At 41.6% G+C, this 22608-nt stretch overlaps 1 protein-coding gene and 1 long non-coding RNA gene across 4 annotated transcripts; one reads left to right on the top strand and one right to left on the bottom strand.

Moving 5' to 3' along the window:
* Positions 1 to 527: 527 nt before the first annotated feature.
* LOC147018431 (uncharacterized) lies at positions 528 to 14016 on the bottom strand. Of its 2 annotated transcripts, none has more exons than XR_015062384.1 (3): positions 13843 to 14016; positions 1523 to 1700; positions 528 to 1106 (listed from the first exon to the last, which is right to left on the bottom strand). It is a non-coding gene; the product is annotated as an uncharacterized LOC147018431 (long non-coding RNA). The 2 variants fall into 2 exon arrangements; XR_015062383.1 differs by lacking the exon at positions 13843 to 14016 and adding an exon at positions 7231 to 7424.
* On the top strand, positions 7557 to 22366 carry LOC147018430 (flavin reductase (NADPH)-like). Of its 2 annotated transcripts, XM_085898065.1 has the most exons (6): positions 7557 to 7795; positions 8611 to 8696; positions 8979 to 9124; positions 14029 to 14230; positions 15113 to 15280; positions 18817 to 22366. In XM_085898065.1, the coding sequence occupies exons 1-6, from the start codon at positions 7635 to 7637 to the stop codon at positions 18984 to 18986; spliced, it is 933 nt and encodes a 310-aa protein (XP_085754191.1). In that variant the 5' UTR covers positions 7557 to 7634; the 3' UTR covers positions 18987 to 22366. The 2 variants fall into 2 exon arrangements, with proteins under 2 accessions (XP_085754191.1, XP_085754192.1); XM_085898066.1 differs by lacking the exon at positions 8611 to 8696 and having other exon boundaries at positions 7652 to 7795.
* The last annotated feature ends 242 nt before the right edge of the window (positions 22367 to 22608 follow it).

Here is a 22608-nt window from a genome sequence, read left to right as displayed (position 1 = left end):
CACATCCATGGACCAAACGACTCCATTCAATGCTAAATTCCCGATTAAATTCCTCCATCTACCCCCAAAACCATAACAATATTATTAACTCAGTCAGTCAGTCAGTCTGTAAACACTTCAGTCATTATCGCTTGAACCAAACCATTTTTTATGCCTCATCCTTCTTTCCCTGCACATGCAGGGACTGGACCCACCTGGAGAAGTACCCTGCCACTTCTTCCTCCCCCGACGCCTTGAAAACCACGTTGTGGGGGGCGAGTGGGATAAGATTACATCTGGCCTTTATTTTTACTCACACTTGTATATATTTGCACAATTTAGTTGTGTCGGCGCTGTTCCATACCTTCACACAAAGGCAGTGCGGTCATCTTCATCCTGATGAAGCAGCACTTATATGGAAAGAAGCAGAGCCGTCTTAACAGCATTGTAGGCCCTGGGCTCAGCAATGCACTGGGGCCCCTACCCACCCACCCACCCACGGGAATAAAAATGTAAACGGTCAATAAAATTAAGCCTATAGATTTATTGGTACTTTCAACAGAATCAGTGTTTAAACATAAAAAAAACATGCTGTAAAGTGAGGATTAATCAACGCAATCTTTTGAACACTATAACATAAGCCTTGAAAATCACAAACATTTCAACATATAAATGATAATTAATTGGTACACCATACAGACAGAGATGGTACAGTATTAATTATTTATTAGTGATCAACACAAATGTTTGCAAAATTTATTTGCAGAGAATTGATTTATAATTGGCTTGAAGTCAATGGTCTTCAGTATGTCATTTTCCATGCAAACACCAACACACAACCTCACACCAATTAGGCAATTAAAATCCACAGCTGCAAGTCTGATTAACAACATTATAACAATACAATATTATTGCAGATTAACAACATTATAAGAAATAACATATCAGATAGTTATGCACAAATTATTTATATTGCAAATATAATTTTAAAAGGGATTTGAATCCCAGGCCTTTCCAGCGAGAGGTCGAGTAATTATCCACTGCCAAGAGATCTCTCATGAACAATATGGCAGCACGGGGCCCAGAGAATCGTGGGGCCCCTGGGAAACTGCCCATCGTACCCATGCCTTAAGACGGCCCAGGAAAGAAGGAAGGAAGGAAACACACGATTTTAATGAAACTTGGCCACAAACTTCATATCTGATGCTTAATGAAGGTATATTGACCACATCAAAATCTGCGCTCACTATGGGGGTTTACAGGAGGGTTTCTGACCCCCCTACAAAATAGATATTTGTTCTCTTCTCCAAAACTACACGCACAATTTCGATGAAACTTGATCACAGCCTTCATCACCCGTGATGTACCAAAGTTTGTTCGTGGCATTAAAAAAAAAAAATCAGGGTCTTATTGGGTTTGCAGGGAGTTTGAGTGACTGTTGTTCCTGATCCAGGTGAGCTTCAGGACATGCAGTCCTATTTTTATTATTATTATACTAGTGGTCATACCCACCCTTTGGACGGGAGTACCCTTCTCAGCTCACCTTCAGTGGGCAATGTGTTTGAGCACATCGGTGCTGCCAAAGCAGTCTCCTGGGCTCTTGGACACAATCCTGGACAGGTCACCACTCCAACACAGGATACTTGAATGGCTCAATCGTCCTAGCAAGCTGGTACTCGTTTTGCTGACCTCGGAAGGATGACAGGCTGAGTCAACCCCACCTGGTACGAATTCAACAGCCAAGCATGATTTGAACTCAGGATGCAAGCATCCCAAACCCACCCCCTAACCATTAAGCAAATACCAGGCATAGATCACAACATCTCATACTCAATATCATAAAGAAAGATAATTTGTAATAGCAGCTACCACTACTGATGAACAGCTACCACTACTGTAATAGCTACTGATGAACAATCAATAAGAATCTGATGAGTCATGGGGTGAGGAAATTGTGTGATCAAGACACTACACCACCGTGAATCCTAGATGGATCGTTCCTTGCTCACACGGATAGACAAAATAACAATAGATACGAAGAACAATGCTGGAAAAAGTGGTCATACCAAATTGGTCAGTGCCGTGACCAAATGACGAATGAATGTAGGAAACAGCCACAGCCACACAACCTCTCTTTATTATAGTAGATTATTGCATATGACAGTGTACTTGCCTAATCAATATAATTGTTATCGTACAGGTGCTTGGTGACCTGTACCATGCCGACGGGCTAATGAACGTAAATGTCACAGCAATTTTGTCAGGAATATCTTTTTATTCTAGAGTAGGATATTGAAGGATATTAAATTAAACAAGCAGTAGGAAAATATGAAGCAATAAAGCATACATAAACAACAACCGCAGTATATTAAATCGTTGCAGAGAAGTATTTCTCGCAACAGCATAACAATTTACCAAGTGTCCATACCTGTATAATGAGCAAAGGCTCAAGGGAAAGCATAATGCAAAAAAAAAACAGAGGTTTGTAACATTCTTGAGAAAAACACTGCATTACCTGGGGTAGGGTCCGTTAGCAAGCAACTTGCTACCACTTGCCAAGTGGCTTGCTAGATTCAAAGCGCACAAGCAAGCACTCCGACGGAACGGAGTGCTCTGTACTGTTTAACAAAATAGCGGCCTCCAACGTATTCAATGCAATTGTGGTACTCCAGCAAATGATCCTTTGTACCGCCCCACAAATGGCGCTTGTTCTCATCACCTATCTGCTGCTAACACAGAAAACGATGACAAGTCCAAAACTTTTGTCTGGGTCTTCGTTTTCAGGTTTATTCGATTCTCTTGTGACAACTTCCCCAAACAAATGCATTGTGTTAGCAGTGGCTACACACTATGAAGAAGAGGGAAATAAAGATAAATAAATGTGGAATCAGAAGGAGAAGCCCCCTGCCAAGTTTATCTATGGACTTTACAACTGTGCATTTTGGGGAGGGGTTGCCTATTTGTAGATATTGAAGAATTAGGATGAAAAGTAGAAGTAAAAAGTAAAGTGTGAAATGCACGTTTCAATAATATTGAGTATACATAACAGGGGTATGTGTCTGAACATTTCATTGGTTGTGGTATAATTTTGAATCTGACTACAGTAGCCATTTTTGCTGACGTAATGAAGCATCTCTCTTAATTGCCTGATCCGCTCTCTGGCTAGCTTAGAAAGTGATAGCAAATGACTTGCTAACGGAACGTACCCAAGATCATGCTTAATCTTATTTGCTTGCCAAACAGCTTGGCGAGCAGCTTACAAAGCAGTCAATGCAGAGCAGCTGACTTGGCAAGCGATAGCAAGCTGTTTGCTAATGGAACACACCCATGTTGAGGCAAAGAGAAGAACAAGATAACAGCTATAGCAGCACTCGGTGGAGCACATACCTCCGCCAGGGTGAACATTTTACATTTTGTATTCCACTGATAGGCCTGATCTGGATCCGGGCATTAACAAAAATCGAATCGGCTTGTTCTTTTCACCGGCCCAACTCATACAACTAGTTTTATAACTAGTCCACAACTTTTTGAGATATCATGCTACATATAGTTTTTGGCCCCATCTCTCAATGGTGAAGAATCACTTTTGGCGAGGACACTTGCAGTTCTAGTTTAGAAGGACCGCTGCAAACTTAAAAAATAATTATAGTATCCCGATCTTCACCAAAATCTTATCATTTCTTCCTTGGTACACACCCCATGTGTCCACCAAATTTCGTCCAAATCTGTCCACAACTTTTTGAGATATCGTTTCTGACAAACAGACAGACTGACAGGGGTGAGAACATAATCTCCACCCACCATCGGTGAGCAAAAATAAGTAATAACCAACCAAAACCCAGTTTTTTTTCAGGGCGCAACATGGAACGAGTCAACTCGCGGCCATTTTCTCATTTTCAAGAATTTGCCTTGGGTGTGCTCCTTTACCAAGCGGCTTGCTATCGCTTGCCAAGCCAATCATTCCATATTAATCGCTTTGCAAGCCGCTCACCTTTCCACTCAGCAAGTGGAACAAGCGATTTAGAGATGTGCTTCATTATGTTCTCAAATAATCCAAAGATGGCCAACATAGACAGATTTAAAAAAAAATTTGTATACCTTGTCGAGGCTCGTGTGAGAGCTAACACACAACGCACAGCAAAGGGGGGGGGGCATGAGACAAGAGGGACGGGAGTGGGAAGGACAAAACAGTGGGGAACAGAGACATTAGATCTGTGAAAGGGAGAGGGATGGGTGGGGAACATGGGGAATACAAGATGGACATTACAGGGACTTTCAGGAAGGAAAGCAGGGAATTTGAAGAAGGTGGGCTTGGGTGGATTATCGGGGGTAGAAAAGATTGAGGATTTGGATGGGGGATGATAAGAGGAGGTGGTGAACAGCTGTTTTGAAGGCCTGGAGGGAAGAATGGGATTGAATAGAGTGAGGGAGTTTATTCCAAAGGCGGGAAAAAAGAGGAATGAAAGAGTGAAGGTGAGCAGTGATTCGTGATTTTGGTAGTTTTACCAGAAGGGGGTTGTTGGTGGACCTTGAGCGCCCTGCGGAAATGTGGTGAGGACAAATCGCAGAGAGAGCAGGGGGGGGGCGAGGCTGGAGAGGAGATGGTAGAAGACAGAAAGACCACCGACTTGCCTGTGGCAAGAGAGTGAGAGGCCCAAAGACTCAGCTTCATTGCGGGAGATGCCAATGATAAATTAAAGATACCAGAAACTACAACCAATGAAATGTTCAGAGGCATACCCCTGTTATGTATACTCATAATATTATTGAAATGTGCATTTCATTCTCTAATTGTTACTTCTACTTTTCATCCTAATTCTTCAAGATCTACAAACATGCAAAAATCCTCCCCAAAATGCACAATGGTAGGGTCCAAGGATATGCTTGGCAGTGGGATCCTCCTTCTGATTCCCAATTTATTTTTCTTTCTTTTGAAAAATGTATTCGTATGCAGCTTGTGGCTGCTTGGTTACATCATTTTCTGGAGGTGCAGCTGTGCCGTTGATGCATTGCCCACTGTTACCAGTAAGATAGTACTCATTTCGCCAACCTCAGAAGGATGACAGGCTGAATCAACCCAGCTGGTGTTTATTCAATGGTTAAAAGAGGCTTAAACTCCAGACCTTATAGGATCTTGAAGGGGAACCCAAACGCTTAGACAACCTCAATGCTAATTTATCCATTGATACCCGACAAAATAGATATGATGCATCTTTTCCGACTTCCGAATTGTAAGGTCGGTAAATTTGCGATTAAATTCGAAATCCTCTTCTTCTTCAGAATATCCGTGACGTCACACCTGGAAGAAGACCACCAATGGTCGAAAGACCCTAAGTTTGCCAGGAAATGGACGAGGTTTGTACGAAACACCCAAGCGTGGATCGGGCCTAGAAAATGTTGGGCCTAGATCGGGCCTAGAAAATGTTGGGCCTAGATCGGGCCTAAATGTTCGGTTTTATGCTTGGAACATGTTACAGAGAACTGTTATGAACCAACAGAGATGGCGAGATCTTGTGGTTATCCGCCATGATTGAGAGAGGATGCCATCCCCACGATTAAGCAAAAGAATCAGCCGTCACTTTAAACTGCTGCACCATCTCTACCGAGCTACCAGCAACATGTACACGAACAATTTGAGTGGTGAATCAAACACCTGTTGCCATTGCTCAGCAGTTTCCACATGAGTACCTGAAAATAATTATCTATTAACAACACAAATGTCTACAAATCAAATGAACCACCATCTATTTATTGTGGAGAGAAAGTATGAATGCGTGTATGTATGTGTGTATGTATGTATGTATGTATGTATCTACTCCTCGGAGAGGATTTGACTTAGGATGCTAAATTACTTTCAGGGTCCCCTTACCCCCTTCATAATCATTCCACCACAATCATCACCCCCACAATACCCACCACAATACCCACATCCCCCCCCTCCACCATGAATCATCACCCCCACAATACCCACAACCCCCCCCTTCCACCATGAATCATCACCCCCACAATACCCACATCCCCCCTCCACCATCAATCATCACCCCTACAATACCCATCACCATCTCACAACCCCCTCCACCATGAATCATCACCCCCACAATACCCACCACAATACCCACATCCCCCCTTCCACCATGAATCATCACCCCCACAATACGCACCACAATACCCACATCCCCCTCCACCATGAATCATCAACCCCACAATACCCACATCCCCCCCTCCACCATCAATCATCACCCCCACAATACCCATCACCATCTCACAACCCCTCTCGCCTCCACCATGAATCATCCCCCCACAATACCCACCACAATACCCACCCCCTCCACCATGAATCATCACCCCCACAATACCCACATCCCCCCTTCCACCATGAATCATCACCCCCACAATACCCACATCCCCCCTCCACCATCAATCATCACCCCTACAATACCCATCAGCATCTCACAACCCCCCTCCACCATGAATCATCACCCCCACAATACCCACCACAATACCCACATCCCCCCCTTCCACCATGAATCATCACCCCCACAATACGCACCACAATACCCACATCCCCCTCCACCATGAATCATCACCCCCACAATACCCACACCCCCCTCCACCATCAATCATCACCCCTACAATACCCATCACCATCTCACAACCCCCCCCTCCACCATGAATCATCACCCCCACAATACCCACCACAATACCCACATCTTAGAGCTTCGAGGTGAGTGTGCACATATTATAGCAGTTCCACATATCAATACCCATAGCTTAGAGGTGAGTGTGCGCATCTCGAGGATGTAGGCCATCCTGCCAGCCTTATTCGAAAGGTAATTATAGTAATTACACTGTTATAATAACAATGAAAACGAGCAAGAGCGACCAGAGGTTGCAGACCATCGCCAGGACTTATTTTTTGTCTCAAAATAACTGAAAGGATGTACTCAATAAAAGGTCTAGTTGTAAAGGTCAAAGGTCTGAAAAGTTGCAAAGGTCGAAAGATCTAAATGTATAACGGGGTATATAGAGTATTAGGGTTCTAAAGGATCTAACAGGATCTGCAGGGTCTTCGGGGATCTAAGGTTTCTAAATGGTGTAACAGGACCTATGGGATCAAGAGGGTATTAATGGGTCTTCGGGGTATTAAAGGGTCTGGGGTTCTAAAGGCTTTAAAGGGTCTTTGGGGGTCTTAAGGGTTCTAAGGGGTCTCAAGGTATATAGGGGTCTCGTGTTATTAATACATCTACTCACCTTCTATACGAACAAACAAACAAACACCCGAACGGACCAAAATCAAATTCAATTCCCTCTCCACGAGGCACGAGCGAAGGTAATAATTAATCCACAAGGCAATAACATGATGATAAAGCAATGATAGTAATATGTATTAACGGGAAACTTGACTAACACTTGTTACTTATAAGACCAAGGAGAGGAAAAGCTTGTGTAACATTTACATTAAAATGCAGAACTCGGTGAAGAAGAAGAAGAAGAAGAAGAAGAAGAAGAAGAAGAAGAAGAAGAAGAAGAAGAAGAAGAAGAAGAAGAAGAAGAAGATGTTGAGACGCGAGGATGGAATGAGGAAGAGGAAAATTGATAAAGACTGAGGAAGAAGAAGAAGAAGAAGAAGCTATTAAGGCGAGAGGGAGGGTGGAATGAGGAAGAGGAAAGGAAAATTGATAAAGCCAGAGAAGAAGAAGAGTGAGGCTGCCTTGTTCGTGAGACCGTGCCCAACGTGCCCAACGTGCCAACTGAACGAGACGCGCAAGTTTTTTTTTTTGTTTATTTTTTTTCGCTCTGAGCGCGATGGCCACAGGTGAGATGGTCACACTCCACTTTTAACTCGTCATATGCAATTTGATTATTTATTTTTATAGATATATATTTATTTAATTTCCAGGGTCTGAGATGTATAATTGATTGTATCGCAACCACTTAATGTGATTGGCTTCATTACGTTCAAATTGGAACACACAAACAGGTTAAATGAGATGTTTCATCAGCACTTTATTGAAATGTCATTCTTCAGTTCAAACGTGCCCGAAGGTACCTTATTGCGAAACCGCAGGTGCATACAACATAGGTACACACCATATATATATATATATATATATATATATATATATATACACACACACACACACATGTTCACGAGTCAGTAAGTGACCACTATATTCTGTCTGTCTGTCTGTCTGTCCCGAGCATAGCTCCGTGGGTTTTGGTCCGATCTTGATAAAAATTTTGGTGGGAGGTTTATATCATGATCTAGTTGTGTTTTCCTTAGAATGGGCGTGCTGCACCCATTATGGGCGGAGCCACGCCCAAAAAACGTGTTTTTGGGAGTAGCCGGTTTCAAATTACATCTTCTCCGAGGGGGTTTGTCGAATCTGGCAGGGGTTTCAGTATTTGGTTAGCCCAATGGCACCTGCATAGCCCCACAGAGCTGGATTTTTCATTTTCGTGTCAAGGTCAACGTCACAAGGTCATGAACTTAGAAAATGTCAAAAAAATCAATAAATTGGGCATCGAGCTCCTAGGGTTTTCAACTGTTTCGAATGAAAGTTGGTATGCAAGTAGTGCTCTTCGAGTAGTACAACTTTCATTATTTATGTTTTTCCCGATTCCCGCCAGTTTGCCCGTGGCGTCCCCTCGAAGGTCAAAAAATAAAAAAGGCGAACCGTGTACATTGCTCGTGAACCATCGCCGTCTCCAGACTTGTGTGTACATATATATAATGTGATATTCCTTTGTGAGCCTTTCATGCCTTGCAAAAAGAAAGGATGCAGCTTTGGAAGCATAAAATGGCAGCTATGTTTATTTAGCGAGTTTACACAATGGTCATGTGAACCCCACATTGTTTATTTTTATTTAATGGGTATATATACAGTTGTCATGTGAACAGAATGTTATCCAATTAACTGTTTTTAAACAATGGTCATGGCACACAGACCGTTATTTAATTAATGAGTTTGCACCTTTTTTTTGTTGGTGTTGCACAGGCAAGGTTTCCAAGAAGCTAGCGGTGCTGGGGGCCACGGGACAAACAGGACAATGTGTGGTGCAACAGGCTTTACAGCATGGACACGTGGTGGTGGCAATAGTGAGGAACCCGCAAAAAATGAAAATTAGCCACAGCAACCTCAAGGTACAGTAAACACGGAGAGACACCAAGTCACAGGAATGTATAAAGAGATTTTAATCTGCCTCATTTGCCCATCTCCATGACACAGGGGATTGTGATGACATTTACCAACATAAAACAGAATATATTTTCAATGCATGTTGCTTGCAGTAGGTTACCTGGTCTGAACTGCCTCAACTAAAGGGAGAAAGGCCCTTAAATCTTCGTACGTTCCCTCACAATCCCACAACGAAAGTAAAATGTCATGATGGTAATCCAGAGGAGGATTGTTGTGATATTGTGGCATCGTAATGTGGTGTCATTCATACCTCGTTTGGTTGTTTGTTGTGATTTCATCCCTCTATGTTTTTATATTTTAGTAAAATATGTTTTTTTTTCTTTTTTTTTCTTGTATTGATACAATTCAAACCAAGGTTTGAATTTTCAGGTAAAGCGCCATATGGCTTCTTTCACAGAGGGTGTTTATCTGGCTGTCTCCAATAGGTAGTACTCGGCATGCCTCCTGTCACTTTGCTGACTGGTTTAATGAAAAGACAACATGTTGTACTTCACAAACATATGGCATGGCTATCTGTGAGTGTCAAAGAGGATGCAAAATGAAGTAAAACGCATGAAAAGGGCTCTTTTATAACACGTAATTATTGTTATGCCTGGTGTTGGCTTAATGGTTAGGGTGGCGGGCTTGGGATCCTAGAGTCATGAGTTCAAATCCCGCTCAGCTGTTGAATTAATACCAGGTGGGGTTAACTCTGTCTGTCATCCTTCCGAGGTCGGCAAAATGAGTGCCAGCATGCTGGTATGCTGTGTTGGAGTGGCGACCCGTTGAGGATTGTGCCCAATAGTCAAGGAGACTGCTTAGGCAGCACCAACGCTCTGCACAGAGTATGGTCCCAATGGATGGATATATGGAATTGTTGTGGCTGTAGCTGTGGTTGTGTTCTCCTTTGGTGTCCTGCTGTTGTAGAATAATAAAGGTTACCGTTGGAACCACTACATGAAGCTCCCATTCCCGCATCTTTTTCTTCAATCCCAGAAAGTGATTTTGTTTTTTTCAACAGGCACCCTTGTGATTAAATGGACACATTTTTTTGTTCCAAGTCAATCAATTATTAGCCTTCCACACAAGTAAATTGATTAGTAGCTTTCCAACAGCACCATGTTTTTATTTTATTTTACGACACCAGGAACCACTCACGACATTAACCCTTCGATGAACACAAGCATCTTGAAAGTAATTTTCAGATAAAAGTCCAATTTTATTATCAGTTTGGCTAAAATATTCACGTATATTAATTGAAATTCAAGAGTATGCATGATGAAAAATGCAAGTTTCACTAATGGAAAAAAAAGAAAAGAAGATATTTGGGGTATGTAGTATATTGAAATATCAAAATTGGATTGTGGAGGAGGAAGAAGAAGAAGAAAAATGTGAAATGAGATGGATTGAAAGAGGGTTGAGGAGGATGAAGAAGCAAGAGTGGTGAAAATAATTTTCGAAATTTTCCATCACCAATAGTTTATTCGCACACGGTGTTTCAAATGGAATACGTAACCATGGCAACGGTTTTTTCGACCAAGTAAATCAATGATTACCTTTCCAACAGCAGATAATTGAGTGAAGGTACAGGACGGGGATGGAGTTCAAAACCGTAAGCAGAAATCTTTAAGGAGCGAGGTACATTGCCAGTGAAATATGATGATGACAGTGTGTGGGCATACACATTTTTCCCCGATTGAACTCTAGATTTCAACATAATTATTTAGGCCATGAGTCTTGATTGTCAAATATAAAATCAGATTTCGAATATCAGCTTTTAATAAGCCTATACGATACATTGTTCAATCTAGATGGGAGCTAATCACATTGCACCTAGTTTCAAACAGCCAATCTGTGTAAACCACAAACGAACAGCCATTTTTGTCATATATTATTTATATATATATATATATATTTATTAAAGAAAGACCCACCCACATCTCACCTGTGAATGGAAGGAATAGCCAATCAGCTCTCACCTCATCAACTACACCCAGGTGGCTAGGATTATATAAATAAATTGACACCTCACATGCTGTTTGAGCCAAAGAAGCTGCATAAAGCAGCCAAGAATGCCTACACAAGGTAAGCGCTGTTGCCATTTCAAGCCCTTCCCAGAGTTCCTCCCCAGCTGCAAAGGCATTCACAAATAGTACACACATGAGAATCCCAATGCTACACAACCCCTCAGTTGCTGAACCAGTTTCATTGCTTATTGGCAAATCATCAGTGCAGACAGCAATGCATAGCAATGAGGCTCCCAAGCATGCACCACATACAAATGTCAAAAGCAGTCAATATATACATCATAAAGACCCACCCACATCTCTCACCTGTGAATGGAGGGAATAGCCAATCAGCTCTCACCTAATCAACTAAACCCAGGTGGCTGGGATTATATCAATAAATTGACAACTCCCATGCTCTTCTAGCCGAAAAAGCTGCATAAAGCAACCAAGAAGGCCCACGCAAGGTAAGCCCTTTTTCAAAAATAAGAAACCTCTAAAGATGTCTTTTAGTCCTTGTTTTCCCCCATAAAAAAGAAAGTGCTTAACCTGTATTGTGTAGGCCTTCTTGGTTGCTTTATGCAGCTTCTTCAGCTGGAAGAGCATGTGAGGTGTCATATATGTATGTATACATATGTGTATACATATATATATATATATATATATATATATATATATATATATATATATATATATATATATATATATATATACTATTGTGCTTGCATGAAGTGGTGTCCCAGGATTGAATATCCAGATAGACAACAACCTCCGTGACGAAGCAACAAATGAAAGCTTTCAAATCTATGGAGTCCTCCAACTATATTTATAACCGGATGGGTGCAGGAAGTTACCGTGAAAGCTTTTTCAACCTAAAAGTTTTATAAACAGCAATGGTAAGTTATCGTCGTCATCTTTAAGTCCTTGTTTTGCCCCATGCACGCGAAGCGAAAAGTGGGGTTAAGGAATTGGTTAATGTCAGTCCATTCATCAGTCTCTCTGTCTTAACAGTTTGTGATCGAGGAACAACTTGTTTTAAATTGAATGTTATATTTTCGAACACAAATTGAAACGTGAATAGAAAGACAAGTTTGCCGTTTTACCGTATATTGGCTCTGAATTTGTCCCGATCACACATGCACAGAGAGGAGTGAGATAATATTTTTACCCTGTCTGCCTGGCAGTCAAACAAAATTGAAAATCATTCCAAACAGGAAACTTACTGTTTTTAAGGACGTCATAATGGACACAAACGATAGGCACACATAACTAATGTAACATGTTGGATAAGGTGATGAAATAGACACTGTGGGAAATGATGGTAAAACCTGGAATTAATTTATTTGTATGACTTTTACAATCCTTATTTTATTTAAATTGATATATATACTTGAAGACTGGAGAACACAATATTGCCTTCTTATACAATACTTCCAAGAACCTCCAGTTTCGAAGTACTATATACTTCAATTTAAATAAAGGTTCAATTGGTGGTGTATATATAAGTGTGGTGTTCGGGACTGCTTCTGGCCAGCTTCCATAGCACTTAAACTTTCGAATGTTTTTTTTTTTAAACAATGGTTAAAATAATTATTTTATTAAAATTTAAGTAACACTGCGTGGGGTATTGCGTTTGATGAACTCTGTAGTTTTTGTTGTTCTTATGATTTTTGTTGTTGTTTCTTACTTGAATGTATCTTGAACAGAATATCTTGCCAAAGTATCTTGAACAGAATATAAAATGAAGAATTGGTACAAAACGACGAAATGAAATTAGATGATTATGTAAAAAGTCAGATGAAAATATAAAAAAGAAACATATATATATATATATATATATATATATATATATATATATATATATATATATATATATATATATATATATATATGTACAAAGAAAAAAAGTGATGAATATGTTATAAGTGCTAGATAGAAAGTAATAACAATTAATTTACCTTCAATTGAAGGTAATTCATTCATTGCACTATCTACATTAATAATCCAACCAAGTTATAAAACAGCATCATGGTCTAAAACCTCTCAAGGCTTGTATAAAATTTTACCTTTACAACCTGAATGAACAAAGTAGATTGAAAAGATTCTGCTATGTTTAGCATTGCATAAGGTACAAGAGTCCATGGTAGATTCTAGTTATTGCTGATTACATTTATGGCTTAAACTATGGTATATCGTAATGAGCGACCAGCATCGTAACTTGCTTTTGAAATCGACGATGGACGTTTCTCTTGCAGCAAAGTGCAGATCAATATTAAAATATATTAGTTAATATACTGAGTCCAGCATGGGAAAATACTTCCCACTGATGAAATGGTCGCTACACGCAAATTTCCTTCTTGCCGTCATCAACGAGGTCGGTGTGTGAAATGGTGGTGGCCATTTTCCTGCCACTTTCTTGCTAATTCCTCAGTTTGAGTTCCTCAATTTGTTACAATTCCTGGGACACAATTAAACTATCTATCCTTTTCTCTGTTGGCACGATTTGAGCACTCTAAGACCGCACAAAACCATGGCATGTTCACTTTGAAATCACACCAGCTCGTATATACTTCCCATTGTAAACACCTTGTTTTGTCTCCCAGCATGGCGGCAGTTTTGTCTCCTGGTTATCACAATGGAAGCGATGTCTATTGCACAGAAACTATATTTGCACTCACCTGTGGAAGTCAGAATTGTCACAGCATCTTTAGAAAGTTTTGCTGTTGTCCAAGCGTAAGGTTGATGATCCCGCTTATCTATAAACTATACCGGCTTGACAAATGGTGAGCTTGCAATGAGAAACAAGATTCGATAAAGCCAGATTGTGATGATGATATATTCTTTTATTTCCTTTTTTTAACCAGGTTGTGAAAGTGAACATATTTTCATCAGAAGAACTGGTTAGTCACCTGGAAGGGCAGGACGCTATTATTTCCTGCCTTGGGTTTTCCATCAGCTTTTTATCGCCAGTCACCGGCTACTTGGACTCTATGAAGGCAATCGTGGATACGATGCAAAAAGTGGGCGTTACTCGCCTGGTTACCATGACCTCATGGTACACAAATGGTAAATGTGTCTTGCTAAAATGCTTCTCTTCTGTTCATGTCTGTCAATGTGACACAATGTTCCCTCTGATTGTTTTTATTCCTCCTCATGCATGTCATGAGGCCTCTTATTAACATGCTGTATTATCACCATGACTCGGGTAGATGTGTGAGGTCTCCTATAGCTTCTGAATGAGGTTCGACTCGGTTTGTACATTCTGCATTGTCCTGTGAATTTGCATGCATGCATCGCGACAAGAACCTTGCACAAAGTCGATGCAATAACCAGCAGGTTTGATGATGCAAGCGTCATCCAATCTATGACGCAAAGAATATCCAAGTTGATTAATCCTAGTTTAATAGAAGTATAACTGTGATGTGAATGAATGAACTCAAAAACATTGCCATGAATGTTTGCTGAAAGGTAAAAATGTGTTGTGTACTTGTACTAGTATAGGGAAATTCTTGCATCTTCTGCTGCATGGCAGTTTCTACGTTTTGAAAATATATTTTCACAAAGTTTGTTCCTCCCCCCCCCCCTTTTTTTTCTTTGCTGCACTTGGAATACATGTTGTTGTGTTTTTTTTTTATGGCTGAATGCAGTTGTGGATATGAAGGAGCATAGTTCTGCGGATACAAGCTTATGCTGCAAGCACTGTATCTTGATTATGTGTATTGTTTCCCTGGCCTGTTTGACTCAGATGAGGTATTGATCATGTTGTTATTTTTATGGAAGGTTCACATTTTTTGGACAAGGTGGTGATCATGTTTCCTTTTGATGGAAGGAAAGGCCGAAACTTGAAGTCTAAACTTTGGGAAAGTTTTGTTTCCCTTCCAAGTACTGTAATTCTCTCCAAGATGTGCTCAGAACATATGGGGTTAACGATGACGGTTTGTTTTCCAGGCGAAGCTTCTCCACAGTGTCCTTGGACCATTCGTTGGGTTCTGCTACCCATGATTAAAAGTGTTCTGTTAAACATGCAAGAGATGGAGCACTTCCTCACCAACGATTGTGGCGACATAAACTACACTATTGTTCGACCACCTGGTCTGGTCAACGGCTCTTGCACAGGTCTCTCTCGCTTTACTTCTTGTTCTTTATTCGCTGTGTGTGAACTGTCCTGCTTTTTGGCATTTGCCATGCTGATGGCTAGCTTCCCCTCCCCCTCCTCATAATTAAGTAAACTGTATATCATTACTATTATTATGGAAAAGTTTCCTAAAATGAGTGGAATCTAAAGCCCTTAACATTAGAATCTCCTGTGTTCAGGCCGACACACAATGTCTGTTGCTTGCACATCGCAGGCAGGCCGTGACCTCTTTGTGTTCTTGTTCTTTTTATACCGCCTCTTCTCTGCTCTAGCTCCCTCTGCTCCTTCAGCCCTCTGACCTTTTTCATCTCCTCCAGGCCACACTCGTTCTTTCACTAACCTCCTCCAGGCCACACTCGTTCTTTCACTAACCTCCTCCTGGTTAAACTCCCCAATTCCAGGCTTAGCACATGCTTTTTGGTCGTTTTTTTCTCCCGTTTGTGGAACCACCGTCCTGACACTGTTCAATCGCACTGTTCCATCTTGGACTCCAAGCAGGTGATGCAACACCATCTCATCATCCTCCGTCCATACCCACAATCTTTTCAACTCTCATTAACCATACTTTTATCATATGCAGCATTGGCTGGGGGCACAGCTGTGCCACTGATGCAGTGCTCCTGTAGGTTTGGTTAGGAATTTGTAATTTGGCCAAGGTGCCGGCGATAGCTTGTCTACTCTTTGTGAAGGACATCATGGGATTTTTTTTTTTTAAACATCCACCACCTAATGCCAGTAGATGGCACAACAGTTTAATATCCATCCCAGGGACGGCGCACACATTGATGAATCGCCTTGTGTTTATATACACATCCTTCTTGTTGTTCTCCTCCCAGAGTTTCACTAAACTTGTCATGTTTACAGTTAGGATAATCTTGATTGGCTGACCTATCAAGATTGGTCAGCCAATCAAGAACCTAAATATAATTTGTGAGTCATGAACCTAAATATAATTCGTGACTGTAGCCAGGTGAGTAAAAGGTCACATGATGTCTTTATTTATTTTTCTGCAAAATGGTGGCTTTTCCAAAAGGTATGAGCTGATTAGTATATAAGAGGAAATATCTTAATAAGGAGGATATCGAACCTTGACTGGGAAGGACTTGGTAATAGCTCACTGTGCCAATGGGTTGACCTAAGTGAGACAAGCATGTTGAACTCCTCGTCAATTTCCGGTGGTTATTCAGGATTCCCTGAAGAGCCGTTTTTGGTGGACCAATTTTGTCTTCGCCTGAAGCGAGGCATTACACCAGGCTGTGGGAAAAGGGAGTCTCTTGTGTTTCCCTGGTGTGGACATATTCTGTGAATTATTTCCTTCAATGTTCAATCTGTTGACAATCGAGGATTGTGGTGTTTTTTGGGAGGTTTTTTTTGTTTTTGTTTTTTTTGAAGACTGTGGACAAACATCTGCAGAATTTTGTGACCTTGGATTTTCCTCAAGGACTGCTCGACATGAAATGTCCAATGACTGGTAACATGATGCACTGTTACGCGTTAATGTGATTCACATCCAGTGATCAGCTAAATTGTTAGTGACAACTCTACCCTGGAAGGTATCCCATTTATTTGTTTGCATTTAATCAATAAAATTGGTCAATATGTTTTATGTCTGGTAAATATTGTTACCTCTGCAATCGAAGGTGGATGGAGGTTATGTTTACACCCCTCTGCCTGTCTGTATGTCTGTGAACAGGATATCTCAAAAAGTTGTGAACGTATTTCGACAAAACTTCGTGGACTCGTTGGCTGTTTAACAAGGACCAAGCGATTATATTTTGGTGACTATCCGGATCCTGACACTATAAAAAAACATTTTTTTAAGTGTCTTCACCATTGAGAGATGGGGCCAAAAACAATATATAGGACGATATCTCAAAAAGATAGACAGATTCGACAAAAAAAAACTTGATGGAAAGGTTGGGTGTGTGTGACAAGGACACATTGATTAGATTTGGATGCAGGTCCGGATGCAGATCCAGCCTCTCAGTGGGACAAAACATGTAAACTGTTCAGCCTGGCAGAGGTATGCGCTCAACCAAGTGCCATTGTAGAAGTTTTTGTTTCACCTATTTCTGCTGCTGATTCCATTTCTCTGAACTCTGAGGTCGAAATTGGGGAATACAATGTTGATATTTGTGACTGGTTAGCCCTTTCTTCACATTTCGTATTTTTTATTCTGTAAAACACCTGCCTGTGAAAAACCAGGATGACTTTATTTCTGGGCCAATATTTGAACCCAGTTTTAGACAGCTCAGAGGTGTGTGTGTGTGTGTGTGTGTGTGTGTGTGTGTGTGTGTGTGTGTGTGTGTGTGTGTGTGTGTGTGTGTGTGTGTGTGTGTGTACCTCCAGGCTGTCCTGCCAGCCCAACCCTACCTAATCCAACCCTATCTAATCCAACACTCTTACACACAATTTACTGTGCTCCCTCCCCTCCTCTGTCTCCTATTTTCCTTTTCATTCATTCTCATGTTTCATGTGTCCACCTGTTGCTGCACTGCCCCACTACCAGTTCATTGCCTTTTTACCCTCTGTCACCTCGCTCTTCCATGAGCCTTGGTATTGTGTGGAAAATTGAAGCTACACATACGTGAAAGAAAAATAAATAAATAAAGTTTGCATGTCTTTGACTATTGTATCTCGATCTGCGAACTTTTTGAATGCCCTCTTATAGTTGCATGTTATTAACAAGCGTGCGTGCGCAAAGCAGGTTAGCAACTCTGGGTAAACACTATTCATAGTGAGGTGCATTGCCAGATTAAAAAAAAAAAACTACATGGACACAACTGAGGTTGTGGATATACTTATGTGGACCCACTGTTTAGAGGTTTTCAGCATAAAGGGTCGAAACCTTGATGAAATATGGAGTACAGCTCATGCTCAGGACAGTCAGAAAACTAGAACGGGCACTCGGTAGTGCGCATACCTCCATCAGGCTGAACAGTTTACATTTTGTATCCCACTGATAGACCAGATCTGGACCTGAACCTAAGTCAAATCTGCTTGTTCTTATCACCTAACCAACTCCTCCACCTAGTTTTGTCATAACTCATCCACAACTTTTGGAAATATCTTTTAATATATCGTTTTTCGATCAATCTCTCAATGGTGAAGAATCACTTGAGAGATTTTTTTTAATTCTAGTGTCTGGATCTTCACCAAAATCTAACCAATTCGTCCTCGTCACACACCCAATCTCTCCACCAAATTTCGTCTGAATCAGTCGACAACTTTTTGAGATATCTTGCTCACAGACTGACTGACAGACAGACAGACAGACAGGTGAAAACATAACCTCAGTGCCTTCGGTGGTCGATCGGCTAATAATCACTGACGTTCTTCCTTTCGCTGTCCAATGATTTTGAGGCTTGTTATTCAAATGGAGTGAAGTGAAGGGTGTTAGGGAATTTGTATAATTTATAACATAATGTTAATGTAATGCCTTACAAAGAGTCTTTGCTGTTCAAGTTAAATGATTACAATTGTTGTGAAAAATGTGTTTGTGCATGTGTGCGTGCAGACAAGGAATTCCGAACAACATTGGATGCCTTTTCTGTCACGCTGCCAGACAACTGTGACATTGGATTATCTGGCTTTCATGTCAGTCGGGCAGACGTCGCCCGTTTCATGTTGAATGTTCTAAGCACAGATAAGTGGGACAAAAAAGCTGTGGCTATTGCTCTGATTTGAGGATCGAAACGAATTGGCCACCGTTTCCAACCCAAGTTCCCTTGTGTCACATGGTGGCGTAGTCTTTGGTGCAGCAAATAATGGGCAATTCCTTTATCACACCACTGGGATTGTATACGAGGAGACTATTTTTGTGCCTTTTCTTATTGGTGCTACCACCTCGTCTGTTCCACAACTGCCATCACCACTGTGTGCCTCGTCACTGCTTTTATACTTCCCTAATCTTCATTGGTTGATAAACAATCGTATAAATAATGGCACACTTGTATACATAGGTGTTTGTTTGTTTTTTATTGATCATTTCTGTTTGAAAATTAAGGTGATGGTAATTGATGAGTTTCAGACTTCGTTTAAAAAAAAAATGCACAAGGGAGCATCTGCCATCCCGAGTTTCACAAAGATCAGCCTTGTGCTTGCTGAGCAGGGTAACCATTTAACAGTGTGGATGAGTGACTCCCAGCTGTGTTTCTGAATCCCCCAGTGTACAATACTAGGAAAGAGCTGTGTAAATGCACGGAAACGTGAACATGACCCTGATGAGTATACGTCTAGCGCTTGCTTGTTGACACCTTGCGTATCTGACCCGATTTCCTGACAACACTGCACCCCTTCCCTCCCTTTTGCATGCAACCCTTTTCCAACCCGTATGCTTCCACACACATCAAAACGCAACACATGGATCTTGCAACAGAAGTTTTGATACCCATAGTGCCATTACATTTATTGATAGAGCTTTATGATGCCTTTCCTAAAATTAGATGTTATATTTTGATTGAGATATCTCAGGGTGTTATGTACTTTGAATGAAGTGGAAGAAAGCATGATCATTCCTTGCACATAACCTCTTTATGCACTTACAAAGTTTCATTCCATCTTGAAGGTAGCGAAGGACGAGCTTTGTTCACGATTGGGTTTTCATATGAGCTGCCATCGGAACGAGCAATACCTCTCTAGATATTGTATTTCCCCACTGCTATCTAATTTGATTTCATACCCTTCACCTCTTAAGTAGTTCCACCGTAATACGGGACTTTCAAAATTACATAATCCACCCCAGCATGCGCCAGAATGCTCAACAACAATGTTTATTCGGACATGTTAAGGTGAATTGTGTGTGCGAGACAAGGATTCTTCCATGGAATGGCTCATTCCATTCCATGGAATGGAATGACAAGGATTCTTCCATGGAAAATCGTACGCCCCACCATGATTGGAGACACGACAGTATATACTACATACAAGGAATTCCCATTGATGAAAAGCGAGTCACAGTGATGTAACAGCATTGAATTGATCAAGGGCACGCCTTACCGGCGGATTGGCTAATAAGGGCGCGGTGAAGCAGTTTTTCGTTATGAGGCATCAGTCGCAGCTTCAAACTTTTGAAGATTTGAAAGTGCAAAAATATGAAAGCAATCATATATTGATTCATTAATTCTGAATCCTCATGCCCCACCAAAATATTGCCACCCCCCAACTTGAGAAACACTGTTCCAAGCGAAGCCAAGAAGGCTTGGAAAAGTACCAGTGAGAAAGGGGTATGTCTCTGCACAACAAAAGAGTTGGAGAACTTTCTCAAGTCCCCCAAAAAGTTGAGATTTTCAGCCTGTACTGCAAACTCCCAACCACATGGACGGGTCGGTGCAAGGCCCGGACTGTGGATGGGTGCATACTACCCCAACCGTCAATCATTCCCATCAGTGAGTGGACTTTGAACCTTGAACTATTACCTTGTGTGAACATGATGGGCTTGGTTATTTATATAATGGCCGTCTACTATTGGAAAGATGGTGTCGTCATTACCCGCATCAGGCAGACTTCCCAAAGGGAGATACCTTATCTGTGGGTACTTCTTAACACTGATGGGAAGATCATATCTGAGGTTTGTCAATGTACAGGGTCAGTTTAAAACCCATCCATCCATCCATTGGGACCACACTCTGTGCAGAACGTTGGTGCTGCTTAAGCAGTCTCCTTGGCTATTGGGCACAATCCTGGATGGGTCACCACTCCAACACAGGACACCAGCATGCTGGCACTCATTTGGACAACCTCAGGAGGATGACAGGCAGAGTCAACCCCACCTGGTATTAATTCAACAGCAAAGTGGGATTTGAACTCAGGAGCCGAGGATCCCAAGCCCACCACCCTCAACATTAAGCCAACACCCGGCATAGTTAAAAAAAAATATATATATATATAGTTACGGTTCTCGGAACCATATGCATACATCCCTTCCTTGTGTTTAGTGGGAAGACAAGGGAGTGCGTTGCGATGGGCTCTCGTTAGGTTATTAGACCATTATTCCCCTTTTATTTTATTTTATTTTCTGAGGTGAAATTGTCTCGCTTGCTGACCTCGTTTCACTAGCTACAGTGTACCACCTTCTATCCAATGACTCGTTTTCAGAGGCAAAATCCTGACGTTCGCTATGGAAGCCGCATCGACATCCACCTTCCCAAAGCCAGACACTCGCGGCATGGGTGGGCCAAACTAGCGTCTGGCCGAAACATCGCCCAGAAAGGCGGACCACAAGAAGGGCTGGTCCAATCAGGATGCTCGGATCGGACAATGACGTCGGTTTCACCATGGCTCCTCCCCAAGCTCCGTGATTTATAAAGTACGGAGCAATCCTCAGAGTTGGGGTGGATGGAAAGGAAGTCTGTCGGACTTGTTGGATGCGAAGGTATTGAGTTGAATGGGAAGGTTGGCGTTAGATGGGAAGGTTGTTGTTATGGGAGGCCGTTGGAAGGAGAAGTGAAAAAGGGAATTGAAGGAGTTGTTGCGAAGGTGTTCCGGCTGTTTGGCTCCGCTGACGTCTCACCTCGACGGCCAGCCGACTGGTCCCCACTGACACGACCTCGACCAAACCTCTTGTCTGGTCCTGCTACTGCTCAACTCTCGCCATTTTGGACACCACCCTCCTCCACTCAAGCTCCTGCTGCTGTGGACCACACGTGCGGCTGTGGACCGACCTGCACAGCTTTTGTCAGGTGCCACACCACGGAGCATCCCTTCCCCCAAAACACTCAAGTACCAAAAAACGTGACCTCAACTCCCTCCCTCCGTGGCTGCAAAAGTCCTTTGCCTTTCATTGGGTTTATTTTGTCTGAGTGTGTTGGCGCCTGTCCATAAGATAAGCCTGTATATGATCTTCATTGTTGTGATTGTTGCTTTTATTAATCTCGTGTCAAGTCTGCACTGTGTCTGCTTTGTAAGTTGCTTGTAAAATTGCCACACCCCACACCTCTCTCATCTTTCCCTGCATTACATCCCCAACTAAAGGGGGAGCACTCGGGAGAGTGCAAAACCTCCACCGCCAATACTGCTGGGTCACTCGTGAACCTTGTATCTTATTCATTAAATATGATGTCAACAGGGCTGAGTTATAGTTCTTTTCTCCATTTTTTTTTTTTGGGGGGGGGGGGGTTGGAAATCACTTAAAACATGTAAAACTGCAAAAAAAAAAATCGAAATTTTGTTGAAAAAAAAGTTGCAAAATTTTTTTTCTCTAACAAATTTTTTGGGGGGGTTGGAAATCACTTAAAACATGTAGAAATGCAAAAAAATATATATTTTTTGGGGGGGGGTTGGAAATCACTTAAAACATGTAAAAATGCAA

The sequence above is a fragment of the Eptatretus burgeri genome, chromosome 10 (genome assembly GCF_056783735.1).
Source record: "Eptatretus burgeri isolate ZD-2024b chromosome 10, Ebu_testis_v1, whole genome shotgun sequence".
Lineage (NCBI taxonomy): Eukaryota > Metazoa > Chordata > Myxini > Myxiniformes > Myxinidae > Eptatretus > Eptatretus burgeri.
This window is presented reverse-complemented; position numbering and strand designations above follow the sequence as displayed.